The sequence below is a fragment of the Entelurus aequoreus genome, linkage group LG14 (assembly GCF_033978785.1).
Source record: "Entelurus aequoreus isolate RoL-2023_Sb linkage group LG14, RoL_Eaeq_v1.1, whole genome shotgun sequence".
NCBI lineage: Eukaryota > Metazoa > Chordata > Actinopteri > Syngnathiformes > Syngnathidae > Entelurus > Entelurus aequoreus.
This window is the reverse complement of record NC_084744.1, coordinates 50721209-50734913: the sequence shown is the minus strand read 5'-3', so window position 1 is coordinate 50734913 and position 13705 is coordinate 50721209. Positions and strand designations below refer to the sequence as shown.

The following is a 13705-nucleotide window of genomic DNA, read 5'->3' as shown; positions in this document are numbered from 1 at the left end:
CTGGATAACATCTCGGAGAAGCTTTCCACTCTGCGAGGCAATATTATTTGAGGGCCAAGAACGGACAATTGAGTACACGATTTAATATAATATAGTACAATATGAATACATATTTATAAAATGCATTCTTGTCATAAATTTAAAGGTTACTTTGCAGGCGCCAACTTTTTCAATGCAGAAAAAAAAACAGAGTCAGGTGAATGTTTTTGTCCAAAGCAGAAGGACATGCGATCCTTTTGCCCTGTCAGTCTTTTTACATCACGCTGCTTGTGAGCCATTCAGACGCATTAAATATTGAAGGGCCGCAGTTTCCGTTTCACACGGTCAGGTGGAGGGAGAAGGCGAAGCAAAAACAAGTCCATAGAGAGAGAGAAAGAGAGAGAAAGAGAGAGAGAGAGAGAGAGAGAGAGAGAGAGAGAGAGAGAGAGAGAGAGAGAGAGAGAGAGAGAGAGAGAGAGAGAGAGGGAGAGAGGGAGAGAGAGAGAGAGAGAGAGAGTGGGCACCGTTGGCAGGAAGACACCATGCAGGAGTGCGGCGAGGAAGAGGAGGAGGGGATCCAAAGGTGAAACAACAGCTTTTTACTGGAAAACTTTGTCTTACTTCTAAAAGGTCAAAGAGCAATGCATGAGTCTCTCTCTCACCTCAGTGGGATCGCTCCTGACCAGGCCGACATTAGCAGACACACTTGTGGCGATGAGGGCTCGGAAGAGCTCCAAGAACCGGAGGAACCGGACCAGGCTGAGACGGGAGGAGTCCAGGATGACAACACCGATTGTGATAGGGTAATGCAGGTCAGCTTTGGGCTGGAAAAGAAGTTAACAGACACACCTTCAAGTTTTTTTTAATGTTTTTTCTCTGTGCAGCTCATTGACCTAGAAACGTTACAAGAGGAGACAATGGAAAACACAAGGACACACGATGAAGACCCCCCACAAACCGAGGCACAGACAACACCCGCTGTACAGTCACTGCATCCCCTCAACACACTTGGTAAAAGGCAGGCACGCGCACACACATTCTTGTATTTGTTACCTTCTTGAGACCTGAGAAAAATGCCTACCTCTTTAGGACCACCCTTTCTAGATATATAAAGATTTGTATTTACAACATTAATAATATATACATACTATGCAAATATAAAAAAGGTAAACTTTTTGTTATTTTTTGTTTGTAATTAGTTAGTACAGTATGTCTCTGTAAATATAAGTCTCTGTATATATATATGTATTTATTTATTTATTTATTTATTTTAATTTTATTTATTTATTTTTATTATTTTTATTTTATTTTTTAAATTTATTTATTTATTTATTTATTTTTATATATTTTTTTTCTATTTATTTTTATTTTTTATTAATTAAGAGGGCACATTTCAATTTCTTACACACACTTACACATACTATGCAAATATAAAAAAGGTAAGCTTTTAGGTTTTTTTTGTATTTGGTTTTTAATCTTCATTATTTACTTCAAGTTATTACAGTATGTCTCTATATACATATTTATTTTATTATTTTTTATTATTTTTGACCAAAGGGGGCACATTTGAATATCTTACACACACTTGTTATTACATATGTTGGCCAGAGGGGGATCATTTTTAAAACTGACACACCGTCAATTTGAAAAATCCCTCCTTTTTGGGACCACCCTCATTTTGATAGATTTCACCACCAGGGGTGCAAATGAGACATTCTCTATTAGATGCAATGGTTTTCCGTATTGGGACCATGATTTATGTCCTAACTTGTTCACCGGTCCTCATATGGAAGGTACATTTCCTTTTCCTGAAAGAAGCCTACCTCTTTAGGACCACCCTTTCTAGATATATAAAGATTTGTATTTACAACATTAATAATATATACAAACTATGCAAATATTTTTTGTAATTGGTTTTTAATCTTCATTATTTACTTCAAGTTATTACAGTATCTCTCTATATACATATTTATTTTATTATTTTTGACCATTTGAATTTCTTACACACACTTGTTATTTCATATGTTGATCAGAGGGGGAGCACTTTTAAAACAGACACGCAGTCAATTTGAAAAACCCCTCCTTTTAGGGACCACCCTCATTTTGATAGATTTCACCACCAGGGGTGCTAATGAAACATTCTCTATTAGATGCAATGGTTTTCCGTATTGGGACCATGATTTATGTCCTAACTTGTTCACCGGTCCTCATATGGAAGGTACTTTTCCTTGTTGATGTCTCAAGAAGGGTAGAAATACAAGAACACACACACACACACACACACACACACACACACACACACACACACACACACACACACACACACACACACACACACACACGCACGCACGCACACACTCACGCACGCACGCACAGATGACAGATGCTTCCAACTTGTGTGGGACTAGTCAGACTAAATATAAAGATAAGAACCTGTCTGTACCTACAGGTACATTTTAAAAAAAATGTTCTCTCAAAAGTACAATATTGGTCTTTAAGATGCCAAAAGTACAAAACCAAAAACCAGTGAAGTTGGCACGTTGTGTAAATGATAAATCAAAACAGAATACAATGATTTGTGAATCCTTTTCAACTTATATTCAATTGAATAGACTGCAAAGACAAGATTTTTTTTATTTTTTTATTTATTTTTTTTATATAAAGACAAGATATTTAATGTTCAAACTGAGAAACTAATTTTTTTTTGGCAAATAATCATTAACTTAGAATTTAATGGCAGCAACACATTGCAAAAAAGTTGGTACAGGGGCACTTTTACCACTGTGTTACATGGCCTTTCCTTTTAACAACACTCAGTAAACGTTTGGGAAGTGAGGAGACCAATTTTGGAAGAGGAATTATTTCCCATTCTTGCTTGATGTACAGCTTAAGTTGTTCAACAGTCCGGGGGTCTCCGTTGTGGTATTTTAGGCTTCATAATGGGAGACAGGCCTGGACTACAGGCAGGCCAGTCTGGTACCCGCCCTCTTTTACTATGAAGCCACGCTGTTGTAACACGTGGCTTGGCATTGTCTTGCTGAAATAAGCAGGGGCGTCCGTGATAACGCTGCTTGGATGGCAACATATGTTGCTCCAAAACCTGTATGTACCTTTCAGCATTAATGGCGTCTTCACAGATGTGTAAGTTACCCATGCCTTGGGCACTAACACACCCCCATACCATCACAGATGCTGGCTTTTGAACTTTGCGCCTATGACAATCCTTTTGGTTCTTCTCCTCTTTGGTCCGGAGGACACGACGTCCACAGTTTCCAAAAACTATTTGAAATGTGGACTCGTCAGACTACACTTTGCATCAGTCCATCTTCGATGAGCTTGGGCCCAGCGAAGCCGGCGGCGTCTCTGGGTGTTGTTGATAAATGGCTTTGGCTTTGCATAGTTGACTTTTAACTTGCACTTACAGATGTAGCGACAAACTGTAGTTACTGACAGTGGTTTTCTGAGCCCATGTAGTGATATCCTTTACATACTGATGTTGGTTTTTGATGCGGTACTGCCTGAGGGATCAAAGGTCACGGGCATTCAATGTTGGTTTCCAGCCTTGCTGTTTACGTGCAGTGACTTCTCCAGATTCTCTGAACCTTTTGATGGTATTAGGGACCGTAGATGGTGATATCCCTAAATTTCTTGCAATAGCTGGTTGAGAAATGTTGTTCTTAAACAATTTGCTCACGCATTTGTTCACATCCTTGTTTGTGAATGACTGAGCATTTCATGGAAGCTGCTTTTATACCCAATCATGGCACCCACCTGTTCCTAATTAGCCTGTTCACCCGTGGGATGTTCCAAATAAGTGTTTGATGAGCATTCCTCAACTTTCGCAGTCTTTTTTGCCAATTGTGCCAGCTTTTTTGAAATATGTTGCAGGCATCAAATTCCAAATGAGCTAATATTTGCAAAAAATAACAAAGTTTTCCAGTTTGAACATTAAGTGTCTTGTCTTTGCAGTCTATTCAATTGAATATAGGTTGAAAAGGATTTGCAAATCATTGTATTTCTGTTTTTATCTACGATTTTCACAACGTGCCAACTTTACTGGTTTTGGGGTTTGTATATATATGTTTCAATGTTTTTATTTCTAAATCAATTTTTTAAAATGATGAATCAATTTAGAATCAGGATGAATAAGAAACACGATTCGGATGTGAATAGATTTTTTTTGTGAATCCTTTGTACTTTTGTATTGGAAATGGCGACAGGGAAGGATGCATGTGCATGTAAAATAGTTTGTATTTATATAGCGCTTTATTATAGTCAAGTCAAGTCAAATTTAATTTATATAGCACATTTCATACACAGATGCAATTCAAGGTGCTTTACAAAACAAAATCATTGAAAACAAGCACAGAGGCAATGCATAGCATTTCACATAGTCAATGTCACAGTGATCATTTGAGGAATCCACATCATCAGCAGATTAAGACCTTCACATAGAATCATTTATTAATTTAACAATAGAGCATAATAAAATACTTGAGCTAAAAAAATTACAATTTTTTAAAACAATAAAGATTAAAGATTAATCAAACCCATGGACTTCAGAAATTTAGTAGCAGTTGAAAGCAAAAGTAAAATATATACTATAACAATCTACAAGGTTAATATAGGTTGTTTCTCTTTATTCCCCTCTATTTTTCTGCTTTCTTTTGTATCCCTAGTTATCATTACGTATATGTATTGTTGCATTTGAACAACTGTATTGTTGATAATAAAGGTAAAGTATTGGTATTGTTAATTATCAATAGCGCTATTTCTATTAGTATCTGTATTGCTCCATTTGTAGTGTTATAATGCTCATTGTCATTTCTCTATTATTATTTATTTTGCTAACTGCTTCTTCGCTATTACTTTTACCATCATATTTGTACATATCGTATTTGCTGATGTTGCTCTGTTGTTGTTGTTGTTGTGTTTGTTGTTGTTGTTGTCTCTCTGTCTAATCCCCCTCTTGTCCCCACAATTCCCCCCTCTGTCTTCCTTTTTTTCCCTCTTTCTATCCCCTCCTGCTCCGGCCCGACTGCACCAAATGATAATATAAATACATTTAATAAAGTCAAATACAAATAAGGCAACAAGAGAAGTATCCCACACTTCTCTTTTGTAAAGTAAATCTGAACAGCCGATATGGGCATTATATGATTTGCCTGAGAAACTGGACAGGACAAAAAATAAAAAAAAATAAAAAAAAGTAAATAAAAAAGTTTTAAGTTTAGATTTTAAAATAAGAAGGGTAGGGGCAGATCTAATGTTCTCCGGGAGCTTATTCCAGCTTTTGGAGGCATAGTGGCAGAATGCAGCTTCACCATGTTTTGTTTTGGTCCGAGGAAAAATTAGCAAATTGGAATTAACTATACCTGGAATTATATTATACATCACATTCACCCATTCAGACATTCACACACTGATGTATGAGCCAGTCTGTCCCCCAACAGGAGGATAGAGAAAAAGAAAGGAGCTTATTAATTACAATGTTGGGACTACAATAGCAGACTTGCGCAAAGCACTAGGGGTAAATTTATGCCATATATGGATTATCCGCTGACGTCACTATTGCTTGGATTTTATTGACGTCGCGCTCATTAAATATGTGTGGTGGTCAAGCTAACTCTGTTCTCAATGGGTACTACGCGCCATTTGGACATTTCTTGTGCTGTTTTTCGGCTGTACGAATCGTTCAAATCCCGAAAAGGATAGATGTTTCTTCAATGTCCTTCGAGAGGTACTCAAAAAGGGCGGACGAGTGCAAGATGTTATTAAACAACGACGAGAAATGCATGCAGCTCACTCTGCAGTCCAAGGGAGCAGAGTTGAAGAATGCATGAGTTTGCAGTGATCACTTCGTTAAACGTTTGTTTGATATACAAACCCCGTTTCCATATAAGTTGGGAAATTGTGTTAGCTGTAAATATAAACGAAATACAATGATTTGCAAATCCTTTTCAACCCATATTCAGTTGAATGCACTACAAAGACAACATATTTGATGTTCAAACTCATAAACTTTTTTTTTTTTTTTGCAAATAATAATTAACTTAGAATTTCATGGCTGCAACACGTGCCAAAGTAGTTGGGAACGGGCATGTTCACCACTGTGTTACATGGCCTTTTCTTTTAACAACACTCAATAAACGATTGGGAACTGAGGAAACTAATTGTTGAAGCTTTGAAAGTGGATTTCTTTCCCATTCTTGTTTTATGTAGCGCTTCAGTCGTTCAACAGTCCGGGGTCTCCGCTGTTGTATTTTACGCTTCATAATGCGCCACACATTTTCGATGGGAGACAGGTCTGGACTGCAGGCGGGCCAGGAAAGTACCGGCACTCTTTTTTTACAAAGCCACCCTGTTGTAACACGTGCTGAATGTGGCTTGGCATTGTCTTGCTGAAATAAGCAGGGGCGTCCATGAAAAAGACGGCGCTTAGATGGCAGCATATGTTGTTCCAAAACCTGTATGTACCTTTCAGCATTAATGGTGCCTTCACAGATGTGTAAGTTACCCATGCCTTGGGCACTAATGCACCCCCATACCATCACAGATGCTGGCTTTTGAACTTTGCGTCGATAACAGTCTGGATGGTTTGCTTCCCCTTTGATCCGGATGACACGATGTCGAATATTTCCAAAAACAATTTGAAATGTGGACTCGTCAGACCACAGAACAATTTTCCACTTTGCATGAGTCCATCTTGGATGATCTCGGGCCCAGAGAAGCCGGCGGCGTTTCTGGGTGTCGTTGATAAATGGCTTTGGCTTTGCATAGTAGAGCTTTAACTTGCATTTACAGATGTAGCGACAAACTGTATTTAGTGACAGTGGTTTTCTGAAGTGTTCCTGAGCCCATGTGGTGATATCCTTTAGAGATTGATGTCGGTTTTTGATACAGTGCCGTCTGAGGGATCGAAGGTCACGGTCATTCAATGTTGGTTTCCGGCCATGCCGCTTACGTGGAGTGATTTCTCCAGATTCTCTGAACCTTTTGATGACATTATGGACCGTAGATGTTGAAATCCCTAAATTTCTTGCAATTGCACTTTGAGAAATGTTGTTCTTAAACTGTTTGACAATTTGCTCATGCAGTTATGGACAAAGTGGTGTACCTCGCCCCATCCTTTCTTGTGAAAGACTGAGCATTTTTTGGGAAGCTGTTTTTATACCCAATCATGGCACCCACCTGTTCCCAATTAGCCTGCACACCTGTGAGATGTTCCAAATAAGTGTTTGATGAGCATTCCTCAACTTTATCAGTATTTATTGCCACCTTTCCCAACTTCTTTGTCACGTGTTGCTGGCATCAAATTCTAAAGTCAATGATTATTTGCCAAAAAAAGTTTGAACATCAAATATGTTGTCTTTGTAGCATATTCAACTAAATATGAGTTGAAAATGATTTGCAAATCATTGTATTCCGTTTATATTTACATCTAACACAATTTCCCAACTCATATGGAAACGGGGTTTGTACTTTTTAACGTATTATCTTGATATTATTTATATTTCTTAAACCCATGTTTACTCTGTGAGTCTAAATAAAAGAAAGCAATGAGCAAAACCTAAAAGAGTTTTAAGCTTTTACAGAGGCAGCAATCATAAATGAAGTTGTCAGCACATACACAATGTTCACATCTACAGTTATATTTTTGATTAAAGACAGGGAAAAACACGCTACTTGTAAACGCCGTGTGCAAAAGCAACAAACATGGCATTTTAGACGCCAAGTGAAATCATGAAATGCAATCTTACCCGAGCAAAAAACGATGCATATTTATCCGGGAGAGTTTTAAGGCCAATTTCCTTGACCCATCCACACACAAAGAAGTTGTAGACCTCCATGTTTTTCCAAGTTTCCATCTGTTTTGTCGTGTAGAATGGCGTCTGGAGCACAATAGTTTGATATGTCTGAGAATGCAACCGGCGTAAAATCCTTGATATCACTCCACCAATCATTTTTTGATAAAGTATAAGGTTTGTTTTTTTGCTCGTATCTGCTTTTTGCAAGAATATTTTAGCCTCTTTTGTACTCAGATAGTTTGCGCGCTGCTTGCTGTACAACAGCTATCTTGAGCATTGTCTCGCTGAAATAAGCAGGGGCGTCCATGATAACGTTGGTTGGATGACAACATATGTTGCTCCAAAACCTATATGTACCTTTCAGCATTAATGGCGCCTTCACTGATGTGTAAGTTACCCATGTCTTGGGCACTAATACACCCCCATACCACCGCAGATGCTGGCTTTTCAACTATGCGCCTATAACAATGGCTCTTTTCCCTCTATGTTCCGGAGGACACGACGTCCAGAGTTTTCAAAAACAATTTGAAATGTGTACTGGTCAGACCACAGAACACTTTTCCACTTTACATCAGTCCATCTTAGATGAGCTCGGGCCCAACGAAGCCGGCGGCGTTTCTGGGTGTTGTTGATAAATGGCTTTGGCTTTGCATAGTAGAGTTTTAACTTGCACTTACAGATGTAGCGACGAACTGTAATCACTGACAGTGGTTTTCTGAAGTATTCCTGAGCCCGTGTGGCGATATCCTTTACACACTGATGTTGCTTTTTAAAGCAGTACCGCCTGAGGGAAGGAATGTCCGTAATATCATCGCTTACGTTCAGTGATTTCTCCAGATTCTCTGAACCTTTTGATGATTTTACAGACCGTAGATGGTGAAATCCCTAAATTAAATATTATTATTATTAATAATTAAATAAGATATGCATTTGTATGCACCACATGCAATATTCCTGTCAAAATTGGAGGAAGGAATTTGTTTAGTCAGAAAGATTCAGTGCTTTATTATTGACACACTTCATTTTCAGACTTTTGCTGGCCACATAAAACGAGGGGCCATGATTTTGACGTGGTTTACATCATTCTGCCACCATTACCAATTTATGAGGTTCCTGCAATGTTTGGGCTGTATAGGCTGGGATCTCATATTGGTACCAATTATCGATACTTTTGTGTGTGTGAATAAATATGAAATGTTTTTGATAGTAAATTTTTTTATTTTTTTGCAACATTCAAAATTGAGCTGATTATTATATATTTTATTACCACATTACTGAGTATAATTTGCAAAGACGGCACTAAGATGCAATTACAGTCAAGTCCAAGACCTTAGATGGCTGTGGTGTATAGTCTATGATGTGGTGGTCAGTTTAGTCTTTGGGGTTTGCTGGGCCCTAAAAAATGTTTATACTGTAAGCATTGCACTTACCATGCACCAGCTGCTTGATTGTAGCGTGCATCTTAGTTGTAGTTTTCAGTAACAAATTCGGAGGTGTTAAAATCGCCATGTGAAATCGCTAATGCTAGTCAGTAGCATATTAATAGAAAATTCAATGTATATTAGCATTAAGCTCGCCTTACTTACAACTGGCGTTGGAGCGTTTGAGTCAATTTCTTCGTTGGCGTGTGTAATTGCAACATTACCTAGTTGTAGTTTGGCTGAGTCCGCTCTCAGTGCTGCTGGAGTGATCGCCAAGTGCCGAAGTGGGAAGAGCCATGTTGGCAACCGGGCGTGACGTCACGTTCACACCTAATTACTGTAGCATTTTATGTGAATGGCGGATTTTGGGCTGTACCAAAAAAGTACCAGATGTGGTACCCATCCCTACTTAAAAGAGCCATTAAAAAGACTTGATTCGTTCATGGACATCACATCTCTAAGTGTTAGCTGTCATTGAACGTACAAAACCTAAAACTTGATAAAAACAGAGTACAATGATTTGCAAATCCTTTTCAACTTATATTCAATTGAATAGACTGCAAAGACAAGATACTTAATGTTTGAACTGGAAAACTGTGTTATTTTTTGCAAATATCAGCTCATTTGGAATTTGATGCCTGCAACATGTTTAAAAAACGCTGGCACAAGTGGCAAAAAAGACTGAGAAAGTTGAGGTGTGCTCATCAAACACTTATTTGGAACATCCCACAGGTGAACAGGCTAATTGGGAACAGGTGGGTGCCATGATTGGGTATAAAAGCAGCTTCCATGAAATTCTCAGTCATTCACAAACAAGGATGGGGCGAGGGTCACCACTTTGTGAACAAACGCGTGAGCAAATTGTCCAACAGTTCATGAACAACATTTCTCAACAAGCTGTTGCAAGGAATTTAGGGATTTCACCATCTACGGTCCGTAATATCATCAAAAGGTTCAGAGAATCTGGAGAAATCACTGCACCTAAGTAGCAAGGCCGTGACCTTTGATCCCTGAATCAAAAAGAGACATCAGTGTGTAAAGGATATCACCACATTGGCTCAGGAACACTTCAGAAAACCACTGTCAGTAACTACAGTTGGTCGCTACATCTGTAAGTGCAAATAAAAACTCTGCTATGCTAAGCCAAAGCCATTTATCAACAACACCCAGAAACGCCGCCGGCTTCGCTGGTCCCCAGCTCATCTAAGATGGACTGATGCAAAGTGGAAAAGTGTTCTGTGGTCTGATGAGTCCACATTTCAAATTGTTTTTGGAAACTGTGGACGTCGTGTCCACCGGACCAAAGAGGAAAAGAACCATCCGGATTGTTATAGGCGCAAAGTTGAAAAGCCAGCATCTGTGATGGTATGGGGGTGTATTAGTGCCCAAGGCATGGGTAACTTACACATCTGTGATAGCACCATTAATGCTGAAAGGTACATACAGGTTTTGGAGCAACATATGTTGCCATCCAAGCAACGTTATCATGGACGCCCCTGCTTATTTCAGTAAGACAATGCCAAGCCACGTGTTACAACAGCGTGGCTTCGTAGTAAAAGAGTGCGGGTACAGACCTGTCTCCCATTATGAAGCCTAAAATACCACAACGAAGACCCCGGACTGTTGAACAACTTAAGCTGTACATCAAGCAAGAATGGGAAAGAATTCCACCTGAAAAGCTTCAAAAATTGGTCTCCTCAGTTCCCAAACGTTTACTGAGTGTTGTTAAAAGGAAAGGCCATGCAACACAGTGGTAAAAATGCCCCTGTGCCAACTTTTTTGCAATGTGTCGCTGCCATTAAATTCTAAGTTAAAATTCAGTTTCTCAATTCGCACATTAAATATCTTGTCTTCGCAGTCTATTCAATTATTTCATCATAATAACAAATTGTCAGTTGCTTTTCGGCACGTTGAGTGACAGCCGCAAACACCTATTATTTATTTTCAAGACAGATTTTTTTGTTTTTTGCTTACATAAACTTAGCATTCAGACAGTTTTAAAACAAATGTGTAAATAAGCTAGAAACACTGCAAACATTGTGCATGTTCAAGGAAGGGTTGAATAAATCCTATTGATGTGACTTTGTGTACCTATAGTTGCAGACGCTGCATCAGAGCCGTGCTGGTACTGCCTCAGGTCTCTAGAGCAGGACTATCTTCTCCAAGCTCCTCAGGTTGCCTGAAAAAAAAACACAAAATACATTGAGATAAGATGACCAAAGCATAATGGCTACTATGTGCACTCTTGTTCTGCAGCCGGACACGGATCCTTTGCCGCCACTGCCCTCTGGCGGCCAGAAGGTGAGCTACCAGACGGACCCTCGCCCCCACTTCGGCGTGGCGTGGTCCTCCCACTCGACGTGTCGCCCTCTGTGGGGCAGCGAGGGCCCCAGCTGGGGTCAGAGGAGCCCGGACGATGCCGGGGAGACGCACACCTGCCCGCACTGCCACCTGGGACTGCCTGCTGACACGCTGAGCTGGCATGAGGTGAAACACGCTTTATTCTACACGTGCACGACCCAATAAGCAGGGGTGTCCAAAGTGCGGCCCGCAACTCATTTTTTAACCTTTCAAAAATACCTTTACAAAAAAAAAAAAGAAGTGGAATAAAAGAACAAAAGTTAAAGTACCATTACCCTCTGCATTTGACCCATCCCCTGGGAGGTGAGGGTAGCAGTGAGCAGCAGCGGCGGCCACACTCGGGAATCATTTTGGTGATGCAACCCCCTATTCCAACCCTTGATGCCGAGTGCCAACGAGTCCCATTTTTATAGTCTTTGGTATGACTCAGCCGGGGGTTTGAACTCACGACCTACCAATCTCAGGGCAGACACTCTTAACCACAAGGCCACTGAGCAGGTGAAATATGATGAGAATAAGTTGCAATATTGACTGATTGTTTTACTTTAAATCTGTCATTGTTCAATAAATAATAGTGAATCAAAATTAATGTTGTTGTGAATTATTTAATTATATAATTAATATATTATGTATTTTACAATGTACTGCTTTTATAATTCCTGTATTTTATAGTATTACTTTGAACTGTTTTATATTTTAATTTTTTTTATCCTGTAAAGCGTCTTTGAGTACTTTGAAAAGAGCTATACCAAATAAAATGTATTATTATTATTATTATTATTATTTACCAGGGGTGTGAATCTTTGGGCACCTAACAATTCCATCCGAGTCTAATTTTAAAAAATGGTTGCAGGTTAGAAACACTCATTCTGGTTGCGTGGAGATGGCCTGAAAACCTATTTTTAAAAATTGATTATTATAAAAATAATCTTATAAATATATTTTTTTTAAATCGATTTTTGAAAATTAAGAGTTGATTTTGAATCAGGATGAATAAGAATCATTACTCGGATGTGAATCAATTATTTTGGTGTACCACTAGTATTTATACTTCCCATCAAATATTTCACTTTTCATCTTTTCCGCAAGAAAACATAGCATATTTAGTGTTTTTGCCATAAAAAACAGGGTTTTCTTTAACAAAAGAAACATCAAAAATAATTTAAACTTTAATATAACGGATAGATCTGAAGTAGGGATGTCGATAAATGCTTTAAAAATGTAATATCGGAAATTATTGGTATCGGTTTCAAAATGATCGGTATCGGTTTCAAAAAGTAAAATTTATGACTTTTTAAAACGCCGCTGTGTACACGGACGTAGGGAGAAGTACAGAGCGCCAATAAACCTTAAAGGCACTTCCTTTGCGTAATGGCCCAGTCACATAATATATACGGATTTTCACACGCACAAGTGAATGCAAGCCATACTTGGTCAACAGCCATACAGGTCACACTGAGGGTGGCCGTATAAACAACTTTAGCACTGTTACAAATATGCGCCACACTGTGAACCCACACCAAACAAGAATGACAAACACATTTCGGGAGAACATCCGCACCGTAACACAACATAAACACAACAGAACAAATACCCAGAACCCCTTGCAGCACTAACTCTTCCGGGACACTACAATATACACCCCCCGCTACCCTCTAGAACCCTGCCCTCCTCCAACCCAGCCCACCTCAACCTCCTCATGCTCTCTCAGGGAGAGCATGTCCCAAATTCCAAGCTGCTGTTGAAAAAAATAATGCACTTTGTGACTTCAATAATAAATATGGCAGTGCCGTGTGGCATTTTTTTCCATAACTTGAGTTGATTTATTTTGGAAAACCTTGTTACATTGTTTAATGCATCCAGCGGGGCGTCACAATAAAATTAGGCATAATAATGTGTTAATTCCACGACTGTATATATCGTTATCGGTTGATATCTGTATCGGTAATTAAGAGTTGGACAATATTGGAATATCGGCAAAAAAAACATTATCGGACATCTCTAATCTGAAGTATTGATTTTTTAGCGTTTATGGTTAAAAAATAATATTTGACTTGTTTTAACACTTCAATGCCTGAGACTCTATAGCAGACCTGGGCAAATTAAGGCCCGGGGGCCACATGCGGCCCGTTAAGC

At 39.0% G+C, this 13705-nt stretch overlaps 1 protein-coding gene across 1 annotated transcript; it reads left to right on the top strand.

The window, feature by feature from the left end:
* Nucleotides 1-508: 508 nt before the first annotated feature.
* LOC133664294 (uncharacterized) lies at nucleotides 509-11734 on the top strand. The gene is made up of 5 exons (XM_062068803.1): nucleotides 509-562; nucleotides 647-782; nucleotides 864-990; nucleotides 11306-11382; nucleotides 11465-11734. Exons 1-5 carry the CDS (start codon nucleotides 522-524, stop codon nucleotides 11732-11734), a joined length of 651 nt encoding a protein of 216 aa, XP_061924787.1. The 5' UTR covers nucleotides 509-521.
* The last annotated feature ends 1971 nt before the right edge of the window (nucleotides 11735-13705 follow it).